The sequence below is a fragment of the Metarhizium album genome, assembly GCF_000804445.1.
Source record: "Metarhizium album ARSEF 1941 chromosome Unknown scaffold_14, whole genome shotgun sequence".
In the NCBI taxonomy this organism is placed as follows: Eukaryota; Fungi; Ascomycota; class Sordariomycetes; order Hypocreales; family Clavicipitaceae; genus Metarhizium; species Metarhizium album.
The window spans coordinates 568,960-593,618 of record NW_024467588.1 but is presented as its reverse complement, the minus strand read 5'-3'; the positions used below and the strand labels follow the sequence as shown (position 1 = coordinate 593,618).

Below are 24,659 nucleotides of genomic sequence, written 5' to 3'. Positions count from 1 at the left end.
GACTAGCTTATTTTTAAGTTAATAATAGCTTAAATATAAGCTATAAGCTATTTTAGTACTTCTACTTTAAGTAATATAGTAAGTAGCTTTAAGTAGCTAACTATATTAAATACTTTACTAATATTTAGTTATAATAGTAAGGTAATACTATACTAGCTTTAAGCTATCTTTACTACTTTAGTAACTACTCTTAATATAACTTTTATTAACTTATTAGCTTTATTATTTATCTATATATTTAGTAGTATACTTTCTACCTTAGTAATATCTATAATTTAAGCTACTATTATAGCTTTTAATACTTTACTTATAATATTAAGTAGTAATATAAAGTACTACTCTTTAGTCTACTTTAAGTCTATAAGTATTTTTTTAGGCTTATAGAAGATAACTACTTTAGTAGTTTAAAACTAAGCTAGAAAATAAATATATTTAGCTACTTTAGCTAGTAAGTAGATAAAAATATTTATAAGAAGTCTTTTATAAGCTTTTAGTTAGCCTCTACTTTAGCTAATTTCTTATTAAGCTTTTTCTATAAGTACTTTATAAACGCTAGAGGCTTATTATTTAATTTAGTGTTAACCTAAATTAGCTGCAGAATATAGTTAGATCTAGCTAGATCTATAGCTCCCTAGTATGTAACTCTAAAGCTCTAAAAAATTTATTATAAAATACTTAAAAACCTTAGAAATACTTACTAATAGCTTTATAAAACTCTTTATAAAGTAAAAATTCTATAATTTTAAATAATAGCTAAGCTTCTTTAATATTAAAGGCTTTATTTTAGCTAAAGAAGCTATTAAAAATTTAATAAATTAGCTATATAAGCTATATCTACTTTTTTATCTATTTATATCTATTTATTATTTATCTTTTTACTTATTTTATTTATCTTTATTACTTATTACTTTATCTTTTATTTTTTATTTATAATTATCTACTTATTATAACTTACCTAGCTATATTTAATATATATCTAAGAAAGTATATTAATAGTAAATACTACTTACTATAAAAAACAACTTATAAAAATAAGGAAAATAACTACAGTATATAAATTGCCTATAAGAAACATTTATATATATTTTGTATATAAGAATTTAATATACTTTATACTTATATTTCTTTATATATATAATTAAGATTAAAAGAGAAATACTAGCTAGAATTTAATAAAAAGACTAATAAGCTATAAAGGCTAATTTACTCTATAGAAGAAAACAGCTACTAGAGTTATTTTAAGCTACTAGCTATACTTAATTTAGCAGCTTTACTATAGAATTTACCTATAAATAACTCTTTTTTTCTTTAACTAAATAAAGAGGAAATTAAGCCTTTATAACTATACTCTTTAATACACACTATTATACATAATTTTATACTATACTATAAGTCCCTTCTATTATACTTTAAGAATCTCTATTATTCTATGCTTAGTAATTAACTAAATTATATAAGCTATATCTATTATCTATTATATTATAAAGAGTCCCTTAATTAGCCGACATTTGCTTAGTCACTATATATTTTATTGTTATAAGGCCCCACTATAAGAGCTGAATTTCCTTATAGTAGAGCTAGATTTCCTTATAGTAGGGCTAAATCTCGCTAGGTGTAATTTTCCTAGTAAATTTAAGCCCTACAATAGTCGCATCTTAACGATAAAAAAAGCCTCACAAAGGATGTCGTTATAGACCCGGTTTACTGTACAGTAAAGCAGGTTTATAACGATCCCCTGCTATAGCGATTCAGCACACACGCCTAGGCGTAAAGTACCTTTTCTATATATTATATATATAAAAGTAACTTCTAATTTATAGCAATTTTTCTTATAAATATTGCTTATTAATATATATAAGTTTATAATTATATACTACCTTACCTTTAAAATCTCTTATTAAGCTTTATTAAGCTTTATTAGCTTTATCTTACTAATAAAAGTAGAGCTATATAGAGACCTTTCCTAAAAGAGTAGTTGCATCTTAACAATATAATCCCTGTAGTCAGGTTATAACGATGAAAAATTGCTCACGAAGGTTATCGTTATAGACCTGGTTTACTGTACCTGACTTCACACGTTATCTCCACCTCTTTGCCGCTGGTATCCCCCGTCTCACACACCTTCATGACGTCCGGGCCTCTAACATGAGCACAACCAGGCACCGTCCCCGTCACTTCTATCTACCACCACAATGTCTAGCCAGAGTCAGGGCATAAAACTGGTCCACAATCCAGACAACTCAGGCTACCGCCTCCTTGAACTTCCGCCCCATCTAGTAAACCTGCTCGAGTCCGATACGGCGCCAGTGTCAGTCTCAGCCATCCGACTCGCTCTCGTTTTCTCTCTAACCGCTCCATGACAGCCTCACACTTGAATCCTCAGACGGTTCAGCCGTGCTCCGCACGCCCGACACGACAGCATATAACCTTCGCCAGAAAAACACCTCTAATGGCCTCTTTCTCCTGGCATCTTCCTGTTCTCCGGACTCCCCCGACCAAGAACTGGCTGTCATATCGACAATTCACGAGACAGTGGAGCTTGATGTTGCTCCTGAGAAGCCTGCACGGCAGGATAAGCTTGCGGATACGGGAAGTAGAGGTAAATGGCATGAAATGTTCGGAAAGGGCAGGTGATTGGGAGAGGATGGTCGTGCTGTTGCAAGCTTGGCACAAATTTCGGTTGAGTCTTGTCCGACTCGCACGAGTTATGCGAGATTGCAGTGCACCTTGTCCTCACCACTATATTTTCTCCCAATAAGCTCATCATGATTCATGGGTATATGTCCAGGATCCCATCGCCCCTCCTGGGCAGATCTTCACGTCCCAATATGTCTCTGACTAGGCTATGCTCAATGATGCTCGATAGTCAGGCCTGCATCGTCGCCAGCATCATCTCCATCGTCCCCAACTGGAAAGAAACTGGATGTATGACGCTGTTCTTCTTCGTGTTCCTCCTCGAAACCTTCTGGAAGGAATCCACCCGCCATGTCTTCTTCCCGGGTTTCAACCGCACCAAGTGCGTGTGGTTTCAAGGCAGGTCCTCTACTGTGCCCAAATACCGATACGCTCTCATCAACCTCACCGTATTCCTGTCGAATCCTCTCGACAATTCTCAGCCCCATGATGAATTTCCGCCACTGCCGCAAAGCAGCTTTGCGCCGTTTCTCATCCTCCTTTCTCCGGCGCTCTGCCTCGTCCTTTTCAAGCTCGGCCATGACTTCGTCGTGATACTCCTCCGCAATAACAACGCCTTGGATAACAGGAACAGCCATCCGGTGCCCAAACTCAAAGTCGACAACCGCCTCGGCGAAGTCGATTTTGAGTCGTTTGCATACCTTCACAGCTCCTCTGTACGGGACATGCGCGGCGCCTTTGGGCAACATGTGCTCGACAAAGAGATCGATGTTCCTGAAAATTGGTCAGAACACCACATCAAAGGTGTTGAACGTTATGATGACCTACCCATATTCGTTCTTCGGAATGACCCCGTTCCTGATAGGAGGCGGAATGATCCAATCCGTCTGCTCGTAGCTGTACAATCCCTGCAGAACCTTTTGACCAGTAGCAGCCTCGGCCTCGAGGATTTCTCTCCGTCGATTGGTTGTTGCTGCGCGGTACGGAACTCGTTTCAGCGGCTGCTCTCCTGCGAGAGGAGCGCGTCCCTGTTTGTGCCAAGTCTCCGCACTCTTGACCTGAAGAATATCTGATCGCAGATAAACACCTTCTTCTTCTGTCTTGGTCCCCTTCGCCTTGTTCTTGAAACGTTTGACAGGCAGAGCGTCTCGTTTCAGAGCCTCTTCCCGCTTCAAATGTCTTTCGAGCACAAACTCTTTAGATTGTTTGTAATACTGAAGAGTCTCTTCGCCTTCTTTCACCTCCTTCTTTCTCGGCATCGCCGGCTTCAGGTCATTTGAATCTTCATCATCATCTATTTCGGTGATTGGAAAGGCTTTTCTTCCTCTCCTGTATCCCGACATGGCAGACTTGAACCAGTCAAACTCTTCATGACGCTTCACTTTGCCATGGCGGTTGTAGATCGGCACCTTTTCTATCGGCAGTCGCATGCCCTTTGTCCTGCCAGGAATCACCTGCCTTTTCAAATATCTGACAGTAACGTCCTTTGCTGTCCCGTCGGGAGAGTATCCAACAACATAAGCCATGACTTGCCGAGCCTTGTCTGCCTTTTGGCCCCGAGGCTCAAACGCCTCAGTAAGTTCGCGATTCGTTGCGATGATGCTCTTCACAATTGGATCAACGGACAGATATTTGTTCGCCACTGGCGAAAGAACTTCCGTCCAGTAATGGGGATACTCCAGATCCGAGTCAAATTTGCTAGCAGGTGCTTTGAGATTCCTCGGAGTGACCTGCATGACCACAACCGCCTCATCGTCGCTGTCGCTGCACTCTCTTTGTAACTCATCCATCTCGTCTGAGCTGATCTCAATCGCGGCCGCGGAACGCCTTGCAGGCTGTCGTCTCGAACGATTTGCCGCACATGTGTCTTTGGTCTTGTTCGTCTTCTCTACAGTTGCCTTGGCCGTGGGGTTTGCCGGTTTTAAAACTTTCAAGCCCAGTTCTGCCAACTCAGGCTCTGGATCCGCATCCTCCAAGCGATTCCAGCCAAAACCCAAGGGCTGTAAACTAGCAACCATTCTGGCCTCGAGTCCAATACCTCGCAGTAGCCCGGTAAACAGCTGCGCCCCGATATCCCTGCTCCCTTCGCACTTCGAAGCACACTGCCGGAAATCATTTAGATTTGCTACTCTCTCTCCAAAGCGATTGCAGTCGGCATATTCGTCTTTATGTGCCTTTGTCAGCCTGTCCAGTCTCTCTAATGACATGTAGCCCCATTTCCTTAGTCCGGGGGCCGTGATCTTAAACCGTTGTTTCCACCACGAAGCCAACGATTGCATTAACCTGAACAAAGGATCGCCATGGCTCATGTCGACAGCGCCTTCTTCGAGTCGTTTTGCTGCTTTTCCCCAATCACGAGATTTACTCTCCTTTGCTGTGTCTTTCGTACTCTTCTTGGCTCTGCGGATAGAGAGTTCTCGTAGTGGAGATCCCTTGATGAGACCCGAGCTGTGCCTCCAACGCTCGACCTCATGCCACATCTTAGGCGGCAGATGAGAGATCATGATGGCCTGGACTTCGGGGTCGCACAACCATGAATTTCGAAGAGCATTGTGCCAAAGGAGGAACAGAACATGGAGGCTGTGTGTAGCATTCCGCACCTTTCGCTCAAGTTTTGACGGCCCTTTCTTGTCTCCGAACGCGTTTGTCAATGACAGTCGAGCGTCTTTGTTGAGGGTTAGCTCAAGGTCTCCGGAGACGATTGGAACTGTCGAATCGGCCTGAGCCGGAGCCTTGACATCCTCGAATTCGACGCCCTCGTCCTCGTCCTCGTCCTCGGCTTCCGAGGAGTCCGGGTTGACCTTGGGTCGCTTTGCGAGGGGCACATCTTGGAAGTCCTCATCGGAAAAGGAAGACAAGGAACTGTCGCTGTCATCGTCCAGGCTGTTGAATAATGATTCGGAGATCTTTGCCGAGCCCGACGTCGTAGTCGCGTCCAAGTCGTCGTACAGCGTGGACTTTGGCTTACTGGGCTTGGCGGCTTTCTTTGCGCCCGCTCCAGACTTGGACTCCTCTCTACCGGGCGAGCCGCGCAATCGCTTGCGCGGAATATGGGGAGGCATCTGGATTCGAGCTTCCGGAGAAACGCATTCTGAAGTTGGGAAGCGAGCGTGACGGATGAGGGTTCATCATCTCTGGCGAGGCAAATGCACTCACTCCGTCATAAAATCACGAGAACACGTGACACACTTAGGCTTTGCGCCATTTGGACATTGGGCCAAACACTTGGTCTCATTGCTTGACATGTATTCTAATAAAAATTCTGACATCATAATCAATATTACATGGGAGCTTGTTCTGGATGCGCACGTTGCTCAAACTCTCCCATCGATTTGTTCGCCAAAATGTTGCGAGGCAAGCTGCCTCACACTTCTATCAGGTCAGCCGGCGGTCCTACGCCCCTCAGCAAGACAACAGTGTTCCCGCTCTGCAATACTGATCCAATCTTTTCGCCGTAATCCAAAATTCTCCCTCCCTCCACATGAAATACACGGAGCTTGTCCTTCTCATGGGAGCTCTGGTTGTTCACATTTTGGACCTGCAAACCAGTTGCTGCCTGGTCCAGCAGGCGACCGACGACCCAGTCTTTGGAGAAGAAGAAATCGCCCTTGGGCAGTTTGGCTTTGGCCGTTTCTGCCTCAGCCTCAACGTACAGATAGATGCGCTTCTCCTCTGCGATTTTCTTGTCGCCCCTTGCCGTCTCTTTGAGCTTCTTGGTGGCCACTACTCTAGCCGCAGCAGAGCTAGGTTTTGGTTTCGGTAGCGCCCTGCCGGCCTGTTCCTTCTTGGCTGAACTCCAAGCTCTCAGCCTGTCAAGCGCCGAGCGGGTCTTTTGCGCGACGTCGATCTGCATCGGCCGGGCGCCGACGGGTACCAAATTCTTGCAGTTGTGATCCTCCTTTAATCTGTGCTTCAAGCAGTAGTCGCGATTGCAGGAGTCGCAGTGCACCCCGGGGGTCAAAGACGTGCCCACGACGGTCTTGCATTCTGGCGACGCGCAGGGCTTTTCGGATACCGTATCCCGTAAAGGCTTGCCTTGGCCAATAGATGGCTTGGCCAAGTTGACCTGTCTCTTCCATTCCGCCCACGCTCCGGGGTTTGCGCATTTGTGTGATGACTCTGTTCTATGATCTAGGCAAAAGGTCTTGCTGCAGGACTGGCAAAGGAAGGGCAGGAAGTCGAGTTGATTGCAGTATTCGTATTGGCAATGCTTGCCGACTAACGTAGCGTCGGCTTCGTCTCTCATGATGTAGCTCGTTTCCTGAGCAGAGGAATCCGACGACGGCAGCATGATGGCAGAAGGCAGAGTGACAAGGTAGATATATAAGTACAGACAAAGAGAGATTAGGTGACCTGTGGCCAGGCAGACCGAGCGTCGTCAGAGCTCCAGGCTGGTGGCGGCTGAGGTCATATGTGCAGTGTGTGAGCCTTTGGTTTTGAGAGGCGAAAGAAGCTTATGGAAGGCGCGACGGGCCAAGCCGCGCTTACGTACCTTCCGCACTGGCGCTTGCACCTCGCCTCAACTACCAAGCGCTTTGGCCTTGGTCTAGACTGACTCTGTTCAATTTTCGCAGCGAGATCATTTGCACCGGCGAGCTGGAAATACGACTCCAGCGTCGACCCCGTTCATTTTCTATGGGTAATGCACATGTTCGCATTCCGTGCAGGCCGGTTACGGGTATCTTTCTCGAACAGCCGCTGCTCTCTGACATATCCGCGGCATGAATTGTGATGGGGTCGATTCAACTACAGTAGATGTACAATGATTGGTTTCAGCACAGCACCAAGGAGTCCACCTCCCCCCCCCCCCCCCAACCCAAGAAAGGCCCATAATATTGGGCGCAGAATCATTTCTTCATTCCGTCTTCGGCTTGATCGGTTTATTGAGCATATCCTCCCGCCCTGTAGACGGCGCAGATCCCACGTATTTCTGGCCACCAACAGCTTCGAAACCCCTGTGGAATACCCATTCTACAGCGTTCTCAACCGGCTCGTCGAACAGTCTGGGCAGGAAGGGAACTACAGACAAGCCCAGGCCGATAGGTCCCCAAGTGCGAATAGTGGCGTTTTTCGCATTCTTCAGAGCCCTCCCAGAATATCTGACGACACTGTGGATTGTAAATGCGGGAAGACCCATACTGGCAATACTTTGGAAGATTGCTCTTTGGACCATGACAGTTCGCCAGTCCTCCAAAGGACTAACAACGCCAGGTTCAAGTTTTAAACCATTCTCAGCCGGCAGCCCCGTAACCTTTTGCTGGTGAGGTGATAAGCAAAGTTGCGGGTTCAAAACGCGCTGGTTGTGCCAGTACGCCCGGTATCCTTCATGAGACACATCGCCCAGAATATAAAGCCAAGAAATACCATATGCAGCGCGGACGATATGAGGATGTGCTACTGGTCGGAATGATTCTCCAATATCGGATGTATATGCAACGTAGCGATGCGCAGAGAGAAGTATAGTCCGAAACCTGCTGGCATAGGCAGCATATCGTAAATTTGTGTCGGTAGTAGCCGGGGCACTTTACAATGATTAGCACGCGCGCGCATGGCAACAAGGTCGCATGCTCAGAGCTTACTATCCATCAATTACGTCATCGAAGAAGCGGCTGTCTTGATCCGACTTTTCAATAATGCTTTGAAGCCGCTTAGGCAGCTTTTGTCTTGGTGGAAGCTTGTCTGGGTCGAAAACTTGCTCCCGTTGCCTGCCGTTGGCGTCTGGCGATGGCTCAGCTCTGGGTGCCGCAGGTTCCGTAGGTTCCTTGGGCTCCTTCGATTTCCCCCACCAAGGCATAGCGTATGGCGAAGTCGTGCGTACCGGTTCGAGAAAGGGAGATTTTACTACATATGGGCTTTCAAGCAGGAATCAAAGTCTCGAGGCTTTGCCCGTCGTTCAATCTTGGAGGTTGGCGATGGAAGGCGCGACCGGGATCACCCGCAGAGCCGGCTGGCTGCCCCGGTGACGTCGTCTTCCCACCACCGCCGGTGCAGCTGCAGCGTAGCCGGACTTTAGCCGTCCACAGTCGCTCTTTAGCCAGCAACGTAAATCCCTGGAGCGAACTCGAGCGGCCGACTTGTACCTCGCTCACAATCACCAATTCGCGCTGTCCAATTCTCCGTCACACAATCTCGTTGTCACAATGGCCGGAGTCGCAACCTACAACATTGCTGGCCGGCAAGTCGGCGGCCACTACGTTCGTTTTTTGTCCCCAGCCTAACGCTCCAGACACCGTCGACCCGGAACCGCCATCAACTAACTTGCTCACAGCTGGCCATGGCCATCCTCGGTACCCTTTTCGGCGGCGCCTACTATTCCGTCTCTGGCCCTAAGAAACCGACCGCCGCCGCGACTCCCCCGATCAACGCCTCCAGCTCCGACGAGGCTGACTTCATCAAGTGCGTTGTTCCGTCGACCAGTCCCGACGACCCAGCGGCTAACCAAGCTACAGAAAGTTCATGGAGGACCAGGAGAAGAAGCACTAAAAAGGGACACAGCACTGAGAGATGCACAGAATGCTGTTGGCCGCGAACCGTGTACATGTACCTCCGTATAGGTTGACCGTTTAGAATTGACAAGCGCAGTTGGCAGTTGCGCCTCGAACCACTTGTGCTCGGCCAGTGCGACCTATATCCAGGGAGCCGCGTTGAGAATTGCACAATTGTACATGTCGACGGAACGGCTTCGTGCCAAGTGAACACCCTTTGCTTCGGCCGGCCATGCGTAGGCGTAGTGACCGCCCGCCTCCGTGGCATGCCGTATCTGGCAAGGGCACACACACCCTAGTATCATGTCAATTACGTAGAAGTAGTGCGTTCAGTACATGTGCATATAATGACGCCGGGGAGCTGTCTTTGCGGCTACGCGCACCGTTGATCATGCTGGGAGTGCTACGGACTATTCTGGTGAATTTGGAGCGTGCACTCAAACATGACAATTCGCCTTGGCCGTCTTTTAGCCAGCTCCGGTGTGGTGCAGAGTCTCTATATTCTTTCTCTGTGGACCAAGTCTTCTAACGGTATGTCCGTCTCTATCCTTTTGTATCCTTTCTTTCTATAACTTTTCACCGTGTGCTTCACTCCAAATGCCAAAAATATCGCAGACCCTACAACGACTGTCATGGACACCCATTTCCTCCATCCACGTATACAGCAAGGGTACCATGACATGAAGACACCGACAACCCATTGTAACCACGGCTTCCTCGCTCGTTGGTCGGGGAACAGTCCTTTCCGCACAAGTTGCTTCGCGATCGGGCCCTGTGGCCCAGACACGAATCGTTTCAGGCCAAAGTATGGCACGGTCTTCTGCTGGGGATGGTCATCTGGATATTGGGCATCACCCCAGATTCCAGTATAGTAGAAGAATGAGGTGAGGTCGGCAGGGGCGGGGAGGCTGGGCGGAGCAGGGAAAAGGCGCGTCAGGGTGAAATTGGTAGGTTCGAGGTGATAAAAATACGCTGAAAGAGTTGGGTCCCAGAGTTGGCCGGCGTTGCAGTAATCCACCAATACTGTGTCATGAACATGATCTCTACACGGCGATAATTAGAGATCGGCGTCAACAGACATGGGGGAATAGTCCTAGGGTTGTGGAAAGGAGATGCGACCAACCCGGATGAGGCATAGTTTGCGTGGGAGCCGTATGCGCTAAAGACAAGAGGCTACAGTACAGGCCAGAGTTAGATGATATCAGTAAGGCTCGCAATGTGTCATCTGCCCACGCACCCGTCCGTCCTTCATGGAAAGCTGCTCGTGATCCCAGTCATACGCAGCACCGCCCGAGTGCTGACTGTAGTAGATGCCATTCGGCTTTCCATCACGGAAACGGATCATGTTATGTTCCCTTTGCAACGGCACATCAGGATGAGTCGTCAAGCACGCAAGACAGAAGAACGCTCACCAATCTCCAACGTGGTCTCCGAAATGCATCCCGTGCTCTGTATCCTCTATCAAGCGGTTAAGCGGCTCCAGTACCTGCGTGATGTTTGCGCCTCGGTCGTACGAGTAGAAGTAGAAGAAGAAAGCATCGACATCTCGGGGGCTCTGTTCAACTAGAATCACAACACAGGGTGTAGCATTCACAATCCTGCCCGAGGCATCTGGCGGCTCCCCGAACAGCCAGTCGGGCAAAGCTGTGACATCGTCATTGGAGGTCAAGGCAACCTGGCCGCTGCTCACGTTGTTCAGTAGGGCGAGGTTGTTCAGATGGAGATGTGGCAGGCCAGAGACGGGCACTTGGTTGACCGTGGGCGTCGTGTGACGGATGTGTTGGAGCAGGTCTGCCGGGCGGAACGGGTCCTCCGAGTGTAGCCAGATTAGCGGCGCTGTGAAGTTGCACGAATGGCAAATATTAGCCTCGGCTTGAAGGCAGATAGGCGAGGGCAGAGGGCAACGGTATGCCTATGCGCATCGGTCGTGAACCTGCTCTGGCCAACAGGGCGGACTCATACCATGACGCTTGACATAATCCGGCACGGTACTATTTGACCCGCTGAGCATCGACGACGTCGGCCTTTGTATTATCGGCTCGGAAAGCACCGGCAGAAAGGGCGAAAAAAGCGCTAGGATGAGGTTCAGGAAGCAGAGCGGCGTGGTGAACAAGTGTTGACGGGCCATGTGCGGTCTTCGGCTGGCACCCCAAAGCGAGGATTTAGCAGGAGGTGGAGAGACCGGGAAGACGTTGACGGTTGGGAGGAAATTCAAGGAGGAAGCGGGCTGCGCCAACGTCAGCGTCGGATCGACTGCCCATGGTAATAAGTTATAAGTTATAGCACTTCCTCAAGGCCATCCGAGCAGCAGCCGTTGTTTTCAGTTCTCCATGGTCGGGAGTCGGCGGCGCAAGTCAAGGCCTCAGCACGGTCGTTGAGTTGAGCCCTTGATCTCGTGACCGCCGAGACGGATTCTTTGTTTCATCGACACCACGTTGAAGCGCGTATGTATGCCCGTGAGTCCTTGACGCGAACACACGCAGTCTCCCGCCATGAATGCCTCGCCCTAGACTCTAGACTTAGTCCTGCCCAACGGCTACAACCGCTACCGTTGCAGGTCCCAAGCACCCAAGAACGATTGACGCACACTTGACGCAGCCGGATCGAGTCTGGTGGCATTAGTAATTGCGCTTAGCCATCAACGGATCTCCAAATAACTACCTGAAATGAATCATCATTGCAACCTCTTCGGTAACAGACACGCACACGCACACGCACACGCACACCACACTCAGAAGGAAGAAAAGCATCTTGGTCCAACTCCCTCGTCTGCACACCGTGGGTCCTCCAAACCCGACTCAAAATTGCCGCACAGATAAACAAGGAATAGACATGTCGACAATGAAAGCGGTTGGTCCGTCTTCCCTGCCCTAAAGGAAAAGACACAGAAAAAAAAAAAAGAGGCTACACCAGCGATGCAACGAGAAACGTAAACGTCTGACCCGTCCCACTCTCACCAGACATCAAAGGCGGCAGAGGCGAACGAGATGCCCTCTTCATCAACCCACAAACGCCCAAGCCAACCGCCAGCCACGGCCAGGCCATTGTCAAAATCAAGGCATTCGGCATCAACCGCATGGACATTGTCCAACGGCGTGGCATGTACCCGCTCCCGCCGCAAGCCCCCGCCACACTGGGCGTGGAGTTCAGCGGCACCATCGAGTCCCTTGGCCCCGGGGATCACGGGGGCTTCCAGGCCGGCGACGAGGTGCTCGGGCTGGCCTACGGCGGCGCCTACGCCGAGTGCGTTGCCGTCAGCTCCAGGATGCTGCTGCAGAAGCCGGGCCACATGAGCTTTGAGCAGGCGGCCGCCGTCCCCGAGGCTTGGATTACCGCCACGCAGGCGCTGCACATGGTGCTGGGGTTCGAAAGGGGCAAGTCTATTCTGTGGCACGCCGGCGCCTCGGGCGTGTCCATCGCCGGCATCCAGCTGTCCAGGGCGTCGGGGGCATCCGCGGTGTATGCGACGGCAGGATCGGACGACAAGTGCGCCTTTGTCACGCGGGAGATTGGTGCTGCGGCAGCCTTCAACTACAAGACCACGGACTGGGTCAAGGAGATCAAGGACAAGACGGGCGGTAGGGGCGTGGATTACATTGTTGATTTTGTCGGGGCCGACTACTTCCAGAAGAACTTGGATGTGGCGGCGAGGGACGCCAGGATCGTGCTGCTGGGAACGCTGAGCGGTGGCAAGGTGCCCTGTGCGGATATTTCGCAGATCCTCTACAAGCGGATTCGCATCGAGGGCAGCACGCTGCGCAGCCGGGACGAGCAGTATCAGGGCGAGTTGAGGGACCGACTGGAGACGTACTGCCCCGAGTTTGCGTCTGGCAAGCTCAAGATCATTGTGGACAAGGTGATGCCGTGGGAGGAGATTCAGGAGGCACACAAGTACATGGAGGACGCGAAGAATACAGGCAAGATTGTATGCACGATTTCCTAGGCATGATTGATTCTCTTCAAGGAAACAAGGGCCAAAAAGGAGTTTGAAATGACCAGATTTTTAAAAAAAAAAAAAAAAAAAAAAGTCTCCTGGACTCATCACTCGTCTTTATCGGCATCAGTGTTCATTTATCCATTTCAACATTTGTTCATACGCAGTCGTTTGCGCTTCGGTAATGGCGCCATCTGCATATGCGCCAACTACAGCAAAACCTAGGCTTGGTGAGCACGGAAACACCAAGGGTCGGACGGAGAAAAAAAATCACAGCAAGAAAAGAAGGGCTTACCGTGTGGGACGCCAGGATAGACCTGTACCTCGTGCTCGAGATCGGCTCGGGACATGGCATCTTCACCCGCCTTCCTCACGTCGTCTGGGAACAGGTTGTCGTCCTCAACACACACAAAACTCAGCGGCGCCTTTAAATTTTTGAAATCATCTGGCGTCACAGACGCAGCATGCGCCACAGCTCCTGCTTTGATATATGGACCGCTCTTCAACGCTGCTGTCTCCTCATCGCTGCCCTGTTCCTCGGTCTCCTGAGCCAGCAGGAGGATGAATCGCCCGCCAACGCAGTAGCCGACTGCGTATATCCCCTCCCCGTTCTTAATGGCGTCTGCATACTGGTCTTGAGCGGCTTCAATGACCTTGTGCAAAATGGGCATAACCTTGTCCGGGGTGATTCGGGCCAGCCACATGTCGATAAAGAAAGACTTGACGACCCCGACGGCCTGCAGTTTGACTTGCCCAATGACGGAGGAGGAGTCGTCGGAGATGGCGGTGGATATGGGGGCGCTGTCGCCGGCGAAGAGGTCTGGCATCAGTACCAGGTAGCCCGCTGAAGCGAATTTATCGGCTTGAATTTGGTTGTTGACTGAGTTGATTCCAGTGCCGCCACTGAGGAGAAGGAGGAGCTTTGAGGGGGCATGGGGGTAGTCGGCTGGTTTGGAAATGTAGACCTGCCAACGAGTTTAGAAAGGTAACGGATATGGCTTGGTGTAGCTGGGTGCCTACGTCAATGTCGTTCAGTTTAATGATCTCGCCGGTCGACGACTGTCCGCTAGCTGGAGGCCAGGTTAGCAGCGACACATGGAGAATTCCACACCAGACACGTTATACTCACGGGTTGGGCGGTCGGTGACGCAATGCGCTCCAGTCTGAACTGGCGTTTCTGCAGGGGTGATGATGTCCGGCGTCTGTTCAGTCTGCGGCCCCTGAGCGTCGCTCTCAGGAGCTTTGGTGGCGACGTCGACTTCAGTCATGATGGGTAGCTGGAAAATCCAAAAGTGCAAGTATTGCGACCGTGGGCAAGGCAAGGTTGCACAATGAAAGCTTGTAGCCAGCCTACTTAGTGCCGAGCTGCGCTGCGCACTTGGCAAGTGGGAGTAGTTAGGGAAGCAGAAGTGGGCTGTGCAAAACAAGCTCGACGTCGTGTTGAGGATGGTAGCTGCGTCAACAAGGCACTTGACAGCTACGGGAAAAAAGTCGCATTGTGTCAATCAGAAGCTACATACGCCAACATAGGCCAGAAACAACAGCATAGAAACATAGTTGTCGGAGCAATGCCGGTCCAGATAATGACGGTTCCAACTTGGGAACGCGGAGTGACCAGAAGCCGTTTGCAGGACCGGCCGCCACCCGCCACCCCGGACAGGTGCCGACTAGATAGCGCTTGTCTATGCGGCCGCAGCTCCTGCCTGCGGGGCCATTAAATTCCGCTACACGCGGTGCGACGCGTCGCGACATGTGGAATTCACACATGTCCGCCCCTCACCTTCGCAAACTTTCGCCGAGACGAGCGCAAGCAAGTCTACATCGTCAATTCGAACTCATCCAGCCATCATGGACGCCGCGTCTGCCGCATCTGCCCTATCAAGGGGTTGCCTTGAGTACGTCTGTCTGCCTGCACCCCATCTGCCATCGGGGGACGGCCTCGGCATGGACACAATAGGTTGTTAACCTTGGCCCTAGTGTCATCTTCAATGATATCGATAAAGCGACGAAGCTTTTTCCCGTCCCTGTCATGCAGTGCCTCCAAGTCAAGCCTATGGGTCCTTCCGCCACTGGAGGTGAGCGATACAGACTGGTCATGAGCGACGGCGACCACTATGTACAGGCCATGCTTGCAACGCAGGCAAATCACGTCATTCACGATGAAAAACTTGTTCGAGGCAGCTTCGCTCGCGTCAAGCAGTACAACCCCCAGAATTTGAAAGGAAAAAAGTGCGTCGACTCACTCGGGAGATGAAGCTTTACTGTGTGCCTAACTGCAGCCAGCATTCTCGTCATCATCGACCTCGAGGTCATCGAGTCCCTCGGCGTGCAAGAAAAGGTTGGCAGCCCAACGGCCGTCGAGACCAATGAGGCCAAGAACCAGACCATCGCTAGTAATGACTTTTACGGAAACAAGAAGGAGGAGAGCAAGCACCAGCCTATGCCTTCAAGGCCAGCGGCTCATGACAACGGCAACATCTACCCAATCGAGGGTCTCTCACCTTTCCAGCACAAGTGGACAATCAAGGCGCGAGTCACAATGAAGTCGGATATCAAGACATGGCATAAGCCCACGGGAGAGGGCAAGCTCTTCAGCGTGAACCTCCTCGACAACAGTGGCGAGATCAAGGCCACCGGTTTCAACGACCAGTGCGACGCGTTTTACGACCTGCTCCAAGAAGGCTCTGTATACTACATCTCCAGCCCCTGTCGCGTCAATCTGGCAAAGAAGCAATTCTCCAACCTACCAAACGATTACGAAATCACATTCGAGCGAGACACGAGAATCGAAAAGGCCGAGGTTCAGGCGGACGTGCCCCAGGTCCGCTTCAACTTCTGCACCATCCAGGAGCTACAAAATGTCGAAAAGGACAACACTGTAGACGTGATTGGCGTTTTGAAGGATGTTGGCGAAGTCAGCGAAATCACATCCAAGTCGTCGGGCAAGCCCTTCCAGAAGCGAGAACTCACTCTGGTCGACGACACGGGCTACTCTGTCCGCGTAACCGTCTGGGGCAAGACAGCCAACTCTTTTGACGCCAACCCCCAATCGGTAGTCGCTTTCAAGGGCACCAAGGTCTCCGACTTTGGCGGCAAGAGCCTCAGCCTCCTATCCTCGGGCACCATGACGGTCGACCCGGACATCCCCGACGCCCACCGCCTCAAGGGCTGGTACGATTCCTCCGGCCGAACAGACAACTTCGCCACGCACCAGAACCTGGCGAGCATGGGCAACGCCGCGGGCCGCAAAGACGAGAACAAGACCATCTCCCAGGTCAAGGACGAGAATCTCGGCATGGACGCCCCCGCCTACTACGCCATCAAGGCCACGATCGTCTTTGTCAAGCAAGACAACTTCTGCTACCCCGCCTGCTCCAAGGAAGGCTGCAACAAGAAGGTTGTCCAGACCGGAGACGGCTGGTACTGCGAGAAGTGCAGCTTGTCACACGAGCGCCCCGATTACCGTTACATCGTGTCGCTCAACGTAGCAGACCACACGAGCCACCAGTGGCTCAACTGCTTCAACGAGACGGGCGAAGCCATCTTTGGCATGTCGGCCAACCAGCTCATGGAGCTCAAGGAGAACGACGACGCCAAGTTCATGGCGGCATTTGAGGCGGTGAATTGCAAGAAGTTGAACTTCAGGTGTCGAGCCAAGATGGACAACTTTGGTGACACGCAGAGGTATGTACCGTCATCTTTTTGCACCGTGGAGTATCCCCTGTCCGCACAAGACTTGAGGCTAAAATTTTCCGTCGGCCAGGGTGCGATATCAAGTAATGAGTGCGTCGTTGCTGGATTTCAAGAGCGAGGGCAACAAGCTAGCCGAGCTGATTAAGCAGTATGACATGAATGCCTGAGCAGGACCCTATGCGGGTGGATTGGACCATCATTATGAACATGTGCACTTGGCAGTTGTGAAGAAATGGGTGTCGGGCAATGTAAGCGGCGTGTAATCGAGAGCGAAGATTTGCCAAGAGGCGGCTGTCGGATTGTGCATGGACTGCTTTGCTTGATTTTACGGGTTGAACAGGGATCTTGCAATTCTGACAAATTTTTCTACGGTATACATCACGTCTTGAACTCCTGATGTAGGTGACGTTTGGTTTCTCTTTACTTTGTTTGCATGTCGGCATTCATCTCTATGCGGGCTCAGTGTGGGTATGGGTATTGTTCTGATGTCATTGACTCATTCAATAGGCAGCTTCTCATGCTTCCACGGCCGCTTGCCCTCTCCGTCACCATAGTCAGCCGTGGCCTGGTAGTCCCCTCTGATCTTGTACTTGTAGATGGTCAAGCCCTCGAGACCAACAGGCCCACGCGCATGAATCTTGTTGGTGCTGATGCCGACTTCTGTGCCGAAACCGTACCGCATGCCGTCCGCTACGCGCGTCGAGGCGTTCCAGTACACGCCTGCAGAATCAACCTGGTTCATGAAGCGCTCGGCCTCGGCAGCATGCGCCGTGAGGATGGAGTCGGTGTGGTGCGAGCCGTGGGTGTTGATGTGCTCAATGGCCTGGTCAACACTCGATACAGTCTTTACAGCGAGGGTCAAGCTCAGGAATTCAGTATCAAAGTCGGCATCGGTCGCGGCCTTGACGTCGGCGTCGGCCAGGGACGCCAGGGCAGCCTTGCTGGCGGGGTCGCAGCGTAACGACACGCCCTTGGCTGCGAGGGCGGCGGCCACCCCGGGGAACGAGGTGTCGAGAGCGGTGTCTTGGACGAGCAGGGTCTCGAGGCTGTTGCACCCGGCGGGATAACTCGTCTTGGCATCGACGATGGCGGTGATTGCCTTTTTGGGGTCAGCAGTGGCGGTCAGGTAGATTGAGCAGAGGCCGTCTGCGTGCCCGAGCACGGGGATCTTGGTCGATTCCTTGATGTAACGGACGAGCTCGTTGGATCCGCGGGGGATAACGAGATCGATGTAGCGGTCCTGGGCGAGAAGCTGGGCGATTGCGTCGCGGGTGGTGACGAGTTGGATCGCTCCGTTGGGGACCTCTGTCCATTCGAGGGCCGACGAAATGACCTTTGAAATGGCGACGAATGACTCGGTGGACTCCTTGCCACCTGGATCTCTTCATCAGCGGTGCCTTTTGTTTGGTATTGGATATGTATGTGCACATGGGTGAGAAACAGAGAAGAGGGGGGGTAGAGAGATGTTTTGACCCAGAGCGTACCCTTGAGAATGGCAGCGTTTCCAGATTTGACAGCCAGACTGGCAATATTGGCAATGACCTCGGGACGTGCCTCGAAGATGATGAGAATCACACCAATGGGACAGGAAACCCGCTCGAGGATGAAGTCGTCGTCGAGCCTTGTGCGCAATTGAATATTGCCGACTGCGAAGAGGTTAGACAGCTGCCTACAACCTTTGTTTGGCCGAGGATCAGCAGGCGCATGACGTACCTGGGTCTTCCAAATCCCGAACGTCCAAGATGCCCTTCAGCATGTCCTCCCACTTGCCCTTTTTGGCGAGGTCCAGTCTGGAGACGAGGGCCTCGCCGAGGGCGCCGTCGACCGCGGCCTTTTTGGCGAGCTCGAGGTCGCGGGCGTTTGCGGCCAGAATGTCATGTTTGGAAGCGGAGAGGGCGGCGTGGATGGCATCGAGGGCTGCGTTGCGCGCCGAGGCCGGCAGCGAAGCCAGTGCGAACGAGGCCGTCTTTGCCTCCTTGGCCGCGGCCTCTGGCGTTGCGCTGGTGAGGGACATTTTCTGGAAGGGATGGGGATGGGGATGTTGGGGGGACGAATACTGAGGCCGTCAGAACGTTCCTGCCTTCTTGCACCGTTTGACAGCTGACATGTGGGAGGGAAGGCACGATGAAGGATGACGTTGGAGGGCAAGTGCAAGTGGGGTATGTCAATGACCATGTGCCCGGCCGCTGAACGCCCATGGCCTCGTCGTTTGATGGAAGCGGCAACGCATTCGCATTTACTTTTCGGCCTCTTGTCAGCAACTTGCTGGAACTTGACGGTCAGAAACAAAGAAGCTTTGTGTGAAGCGGCAAACAGGCCGACAATCGTGCTCGTTTGCTAAGTGACGTGCGAGTTTTAGGGGCGGCTCAACCCGCCGCAGCCCGAATTCAGGCTAGCGGCCAAGGCTGCTCTGCTCCGCTTATGCCCACGACTCCGACTCCTCCGAGCCTCGAGGTGCCCCGGATCGGGCTCCGACTCCGGCCCGTGTCCATCGCAGCGTCTCGTTATACAAAAGAGGTGCACCATGCTCTCCTTGCAGCACACAGCTTCCAGGAAATGCTTCGCCCTTCCGTTGCAGTCACGACTCCTCTTTCTCCCCGGTAGTCTCGGTCCCGTGTGTAGAGTGATGTCCCCGCCGCCTTGAACAATCTGCCTCTGCCCCAGAACCCTCCACGTCGACGGGATGTCGGTGGACATTGAGAAACCGCAGCTGCAACGCCCTTCAGACGAGCAGGCACCCTTTGCATCTTTCGAAATGACAGAGATGCGGCAGCCATTTGCGACACTGAAAGGGGCTTGCCTCCGCGCGCTGCTCCCCCGGCGAGCAAACGCCCCTCGAGCAAACACGAGCACGCCCGGGCCGGTGGACCGACAACATCATGGCCCGCGAGGCCGGGAGGGCGGATCGCTACGACGGGCACGGCGGGCTCATCCTCCTGCCCGGGGACCGCGTGCGCGAGAACATGTGGCTTGCTTGGTCCTGGACGCCGCCCAAGAGAGCGGGCGGTGCGTCTGTTTGTGAATCTCCTCCAAGAGGCGCCCCCGTGGGCAATCTTGTCGTCGGCAAGGCTTGTCGCCGGCGCCCTCAGCCATGTCGAGCGTCCGCGTGAACAACGAATATGCCTCGTCTGCTCCCCCCCCCTTTGCCGCCATCACCGGCTGCTACTCAGCAAACAAGCTCCCAATGGCATCGACGCCGACATTCCCACCACTAAAAACCACACCCAGGTCCCAGCCCGTGTCGCCTCCCTCCCTCTCCACCATGGCTCTGAAATCCTCGTCAAACAGGGCAACCGCCAGGCCGACGCAGGCGCTCGGCTTCACCACCACCTTCATCCTCTCCAGTACCAGCCTCATGGCCTTCTTGATCTCCTCCTCCGTAACGCTATACATGCCGCTCACCAGCCTCCTCTCGTAAATCACTTTCCACGGCCACTCGCCCACGGGCGTCCTCAACCCATCCGCCAGGGTGAGCGAGCTCACAGCCTCCACCCTCCGGCCCGACTCGAAGCCGCGCTTGCCGTCGTCGGCCCCCTGGAAGCTAGGCTCCGCCCCGAAGACCCGGACGCCAGTTCCCTCCGCGGAGAGCGCCACGCCCGAGAGCATGCCGCCGCCGCCGCAAGGGGCCACGATTGCGTCCAGGCCCGCGGTCCCGGCGGACGCGTACGGGTCCGTCCGGGCCTTCAGCTCGGCCACCTGCTCCTGGAGCTCGATCCCCATGGTCCCCTGCCCGAGCATGATGTCCGGGTGGTCGTACGGCGGGACGAGCCGCGCGCCCGTCTCGGAAATCACCCTGTCGGCCACGGCCTCGCGCTCGACCGACGTGCTGCCGCTGAAGTAGACGGCCGCGCCGTAGCCCCTCGTGGCCGCGACCTTCTGCGGCACCGACACGGTGGGCATGACGATGTGCGCCCGGACGCACGACTCGCGCGCTGCCAGGGCGAGCGCCTGCGCGTGGTTGCCTGCGCGAGTTGGCTGGTCAGCAAGCAAGCGAGCACTCCCTCCCTCCCTCCCTCCCCTGAAGCCGGCCGCCGTGCGGGTGGCAAGGAGAAAACCGCGCATCTCGTCGTCGCTCACCGGAACTGTGCGTCACGACACCCCTCTCCTTTCCGCCGCCCTCGGCCCACCCTTCCTCCATCGTCAGCCTGCCCAGCGCGTGGAACGCCCCTCGGACCTTGAATGCGCCTACTCTCTGCAAATTCTCGCATTTGAACCACAGCCTCATCTTGGGCCTTGCCGGCGTCCTGCCCTCAAAACGGGTGCCCTGGAGATCATCGGGAGACTGCGGCGTGGACGCAAGGGTAGAGAGGGTCGTGTTCGTGAGCACGGGGGTGCGGTAAATGTGTGCTTTTATAAGCTCGTGGGCAGACAGGACGGACGAACGCGATAGAGGCAGTGTGGTGGATATATCAGCCATTTGGGTTTCACGCACAGTATGCTTGATGGGGAGCCCAGAGGAATTAAGAGACGCAAGTATCCAAGGTCGGATGGAATAAAGGTGGTGAGGTGAGATGGGGTTTTAGCTGGTGCGCAGTCATGGTAGCAATCTTTCTCGGAACTCATAACTAAATGATTGCCCCATTTTGTTTGCCCCTCCGCGCCGACCATCGGCGTCCACCATGCCAAGGGCGCATGGCATTTCCAATCCACTCCACCAGAACAAGTACACGCAGACAAATACACCCAGCATCGTTGAACACCAGATCCAACATCACATACTCGAGACTTTTATTCACTATCGCAGTCCTGCACAGCAATACCCTCCCTCTCAGCAGTCATGTAGCAAGTACGGATTCAAGGTCAAGCCAGCCCATTTTCCAAAGACTCCCTTGTGTGAACAATCGAACGGCAACGACATCTCCGTGATTTATTTCTGGTTTTCGGGTCGCAGAGCTCTGCAAAAAAAGAAAGCGTTAGTCGGCAACTGTCGGCGGAAAAAGAGACCCGTTGACTTACCGAACGGCCTTGCCGGCTCTCCAGATTTCCAGGTTTCGGATTTCTTCCATCTCAGCCTCGTACTTCTGGCGGTAGTCGGCCTGGCTGTTGTAGTCCAGGGATCGCTGAGTCTCCGTGCCGTCCCTGACGCTGTCGTACAGCTTGTTGAAGACGGGCTTCAGGGCATCCTTGAACTTGGGGGTCCAGTCAATAGCACCTCGGCGGGCGGTGGTGGAGCAGGCCTCATACATCCAGTCCATGCCGTTGGCACCAATCAGGGGGTACAGGCTCTGAGTGGCCTCCTCAACAGTCTCGTTGAAGGCCTCGCTGGGACTGTGGCCACGCTCGCGCAGGACCTCGTACTGCGCGAGGAACATGCCGTGAATACCACCCATCAGGCAGCCGCGCTCGCCGTACAGGTCAGAGTAGACTTCCTTCTCAAAGGTAGTCTCGTACAGATAACCAGAGCCAATAGCAACACCCATGGCAATCGCCTTCTCCTTGGCCTTGCCAGTGACATCCTGATAAACGGCGAAGGAGGAGTTGATGCCACGGCCCTCACGGAAGAGGGATCGGACAGTGCGGCCAGATCCCTTGGGGGCGCAAAGGATGACATCGATGTTGCTGGGGACATCGACCTTGGTGAGATCCTTGAATATGGGGGAGAAACCGTGAGAGAAGTAGAGAGTCTGACAAGAGAAACAAAGAATAAACGTTTTAGTCCATTTGACAACCTTGACATCAGTTGCGATATGCAGTGGAAGCTAAGCAGCTTACCTTGCCTTCAACTAGCTGGGGCTTGATGGCAGGCCAAGTCTCGGACTGGGCGGCATCGGAGAGAAGGTTCATAACAATGGTGCCACGGGAGATGGCGTCGTCAACCTCGAAAAGGTTTTTTCCGGGAACCCAGCCATCCTGAACAGCATCCTTCCAGGACTTGCCGTTCTTGCGAACACCGACGATGACGTTGAGGCCGTTATCGCGCAGGTTCAGTCCCTGTCCGTGGCCCTGGGAGCCGTAGCCGATGAGGGCCAGGGTGTCGTTCTTGAAGTAGTCCTACTGCAAGTTAGCAATTTTCATGCATGCGCCAATTGAACCTCTCCGAAAGGTTGCATGATGGATTGTCGCCTGCTTCTGAAGCAGCTTGGACGGTGACTCACAAGGAGCTTCTCCTGAGGCCAGTCGGAGCGCTCTGTCCGAGGAACATTGCGGTTAGCTTACAACCACGGTCCACGGCATCAATTGAATTGCGAAAATCACACACCGTAGACATCCTCCTTGTGACCCGCAAAGTCGATGGTCTTGACACCACGAAAATGCTGCTGAGCAACACCAACGGCAGGGCGAGCAGCAGTAGCAGCTCGCACCAGCTGTCTGGCGGCCATGTACGAGCGCTGCTGGACACGAGGGGCAGCCAGCTGGCGAGCGAATCGCAAAGACTTGGAGAAACCCCTTGACGCCATTGTGTACGTGGAGAGGGAAGATCTGTGATGAATGGGATTGAAGAGCGTGCCGAGGGCAGGTTTCGGTGCAGACGCAAGAAAGGTAGTGTTGTAGACCTTTAACTTTTGGCTTTTTGGGGAGGAATGGTGATCGGGGCCGGTTTTTTTTTCACTAGGGGGGGAAAGGTAGTACGTACTCGGAGCAGGCTGAGCCGATTTCGGGGGCGGATGCTGTCAATGTACGGAGTATGTGCTGTAACCTACTTTTTATGCAGCAAGCCCTGCTGCCATGCTCTATAGTATATTCTTAGTATAAAGGTATAGTAACTTTACTTAACTCTAAAAAGCTTTATAAAAAATTAATAAATTTTTTAATAATACTATAGCTATATAAAATTTTTAATAAGCAGTAGTATTTTTCCTTCTTTAATAATATTATAATACTTAATAAAAGCTCTTATAACTCCTTAAATCTGCCCTTAAATTTGCTGCTCTTACTAAAGTATATATTATAGTCTGAGCTATGCTTCACCTTAAAGATGTGATGCGATGCAATAGATGTACTGCAATGTGCGATGTGCAATAGGGGACATAGCCCGTGCTAGGACCTATATAGTGCTAGATTAAGCAAGCTAGGGCAGCTTGTTTATTACGTACCCTTTTAGCCTAATAGTCAAGGGGTCCGGCATCGCCGGGATGACTGCGGCTGGCACCCGCCATGGCCTAATAGGGCTAGTCTATTACAGTATAGCAGTGTAATAGACTCGAGCTGTAGGCTTGAGTGGTCACAAGGCACTGTGTTAGTGCCTTGTCGGATACTTGTTGGATACTTGTTGGATACTTATTGGATGCACATCGGACCTATGTGTATATAATAGCTGGAAAAGAGGTTTACTAGTAATGCTTACATGCAGTCGCCTGTAAGGCTAGTCCTTAACAAGCAGCTTTAATAACCTCTATAATGCTATATAAGAATTTAGCATAAGTATTTGTAGAGATTATATATAAGTAGAGATTAAAACTACTGCAAGAAATTAATACTTCTAGCAGCAGCTGCTAGTATTATTATAATAATTAAATTATAATATAAATAATAGAGAAAGAAGACTAATTAAAAGATAAAGCTCTCTTAAGATTAAGAAATTTATTTCTTTAATGCTATTACTGCTATTATAGCTAATAGATATTACTAGATAGGTAATTAAGCAGTTAGAATAACTAGAAAATTTAGCTTAATAGTAAATATATTAAGTAAAAGTATGTAATAGACTTAAGCTGTAGGGTATTACTAATAAATACTATATTAGCTTTTTTTTATTTTTTATAGAGGCAAGTAGGTTTTTCTTCCGAAGGGTATATAATAGACTTAAGCTGTAGGCTTAAGTAGGTATAAAGCACTATATTAGTGCCTTATTAAGTATACTTTAAATGCATATTAAACTTATATATATATAATAAAAGAAAAAGAAGAGATAGAGAGCTTCTCCTTTCCCTCTTTTCTCTTCTTAAGTTTATAGTTAATACTAGTAATACTTA

General features: G+C 51.6%; 11 protein-coding genes across 11 annotated transcripts; 3 read left to right on the top strand and 8 right to left on the bottom strand.

Annotated features, from left to right (window-relative positions):
• Positions 1 to 2,849: 2,849 nt before the first annotated feature.
• Positions 2,850 to 5,696, bottom strand: MAM_05632 (Rad4 family protein; the record flags this gene model as incomplete). The annotated part of the gene is made up of 2 exons (XM_040824430.1): positions 2,850 to 3,408; positions 3,463 to 5,696. The coding sequence occupies 2 exons, from the start codon at positions 5,694 to 5,696 to the stop codon at positions 2,850 to 2,852; spliced, it is 2,793 nt and encodes a 930-aa protein (XP_040677755.1).
• Positions 5,697 to 5,998: 302 nt separating this feature from the next.
• Positions 5,999 to 6,925, bottom strand: MAM_05631 (zinc finger protein; the record flags this gene model as incomplete). The annotated part of the gene is made up of 1 exon (XM_040824429.1): positions 5,999 to 6,925. The coding sequence occupies one exon, from the start codon at positions 6,923 to 6,925 to the stop codon at positions 5,999 to 6,001; it is 927 nt and encodes a 308-aa protein (XP_040677754.1).
• Positions 6,926 to 7,489: 564 nt separating this feature from the next.
• MAM_05630 (Mitochondrial 18kDa protein) lies at positions 7,490 to 8,428 on the bottom strand (the record flags this gene model as incomplete). The annotated part of the gene is made up of 2 exons (XM_040824428.1): positions 7,490 to 8,156; positions 8,214 to 8,428. 2 exons carry the CDS (start codon positions 8,426 to 8,428, stop codon positions 7,490 to 7,492), a joined length of 882 nt encoding a protein of 293 aa, XP_040677753.1.
• Positions 8,429 to 8,774: 346 nt separating this feature from the next.
• Positions 8,775 to 9,117, top strand: MAM_05629 (uncharacterized protein; the record flags this gene model as incomplete). The annotated part of the gene is made up of 3 exons (XM_040824427.1): positions 8,775 to 8,828; positions 8,903 to 9,030; positions 9,084 to 9,117. The coding sequence occupies 3 exons, from the start codon at positions 8,775 to 8,777 to the stop codon at positions 9,115 to 9,117; spliced, it is 216 nt and encodes a 71-aa protein (XP_040677752.1).
• Positions 9,118 to 9,615: 498 nt separating this feature from the next.
• MAM_05628 (vacuolar protein sorting-associated protein 62) lies at positions 9,616 to 11,084 on the bottom strand (the record flags this gene model as incomplete). Its single annotated transcript, XM_040824426.1, has 5 exons — positions 9,616 to 10,162; positions 10,243 to 10,292; positions 10,357 to 10,474; positions 10,532 to 11,031; positions 11,082 to 11,084. The coding sequence occupies 5 exons, from the start codon at positions 11,082 to 11,084 to the stop codon at positions 9,616 to 9,618; spliced, it is 1,218 nt and encodes a 405-aa protein (XP_040677751.1).
• Positions 11,085 to 11,960: 876 nt separating this feature from the next.
• MAM_05627 (Alcohol dehydrogenase superfamily, zinc-type) lies at positions 11,961 to 13,062 on the top strand (the record flags this gene model as incomplete). The annotated part of the gene is made up of 2 exons (XM_040824425.1): positions 11,961 to 11,973; positions 12,080 to 13,062. The coding sequence occupies 2 exons, from the start codon at positions 11,961 to 11,963 to the stop codon at positions 13,060 to 13,062; spliced, it is 996 nt and encodes a 331-aa protein (XP_040677750.1).
• A 117-nt stretch (positions 13,063 to 13,179) lies between these two features.
• Positions 13,180 to 14,321, bottom strand: MAM_05626 (dienelactone hydrolase; the record flags this gene model as incomplete). The annotated part of the gene is made up of 4 exons (XM_040824424.1): positions 13,180 to 13,274; positions 13,349 to 14,018; positions 14,074 to 14,123; positions 14,183 to 14,321. The coding sequence occupies 4 exons, from the start codon at positions 14,319 to 14,321 to the stop codon at positions 13,180 to 13,182; spliced, it is 954 nt and encodes a 317-aa protein (XP_040677749.1).
• A 580-nt stretch (positions 14,322 to 14,901) lies between these two features.
• On the top strand, positions 14,902 to 16,913 carry MAM_05625 (replication factor-A protein 1; the record flags this gene model as incomplete). Its single annotated transcript, XM_040824423.1, has 4 exons — positions 14,902 to 14,948; positions 15,031 to 15,282; positions 15,337 to 16,737; positions 16,817 to 16,913. The coding sequence occupies 4 exons, from the start codon at positions 14,902 to 14,904 to the stop codon at positions 16,911 to 16,913; spliced, it is 1,797 nt and encodes a 598-aa protein (XP_040677748.1).
• Positions 16,914 to 17,242: 329 nt separating this feature from the next.
• On the bottom strand, positions 17,243 to 18,760 carry MAM_05624 (Glutamate-5-semialdehyde dehydrogenase; the record flags this gene model as incomplete). Its single annotated transcript, XM_040824422.1, has 3 exons — positions 17,243 to 18,120; positions 18,231 to 18,392; positions 18,460 to 18,760. 3 exons carry the CDS (start codon positions 18,758 to 18,760, stop codon positions 17,243 to 17,245), a joined length of 1,341 nt encoding a protein of 446 aa, XP_040677747.1.
• Positions 18,761 to 19,908: 1,148 nt separating this feature from the next.
• Positions 19,909 to 21,163, bottom strand: MAM_05623 (threonine dehydratase catabolic; the record flags this gene model as incomplete). The annotated part of the gene is made up of 2 exons (XM_040824421.1): positions 19,909 to 20,708; positions 20,824 to 21,163. 2 exons carry the CDS (start codon positions 21,161 to 21,163, stop codon positions 19,909 to 19,911), a joined length of 1,140 nt encoding a protein of 379 aa, XP_040677746.1.
• A 450-nt stretch (positions 21,164 to 21,613) lies between these two features.
• On the bottom strand, positions 21,614 to 23,144 carry MAM_05622 (uncharacterized protein; the record flags this gene model as incomplete). The annotated part of the gene is made up of 5 exons (XM_040824420.1): positions 21,614 to 21,641; positions 21,703 to 22,370; positions 22,459 to 22,737; positions 22,842 to 22,873; positions 22,946 to 23,144. 5 exons carry the CDS (start codon positions 23,142 to 23,144, stop codon positions 21,614 to 21,616), a joined length of 1,206 nt encoding a protein of 401 aa, XP_040677745.1.
• Positions 23,145 to 24,659: the final 1,515 nt, after the last annotated feature.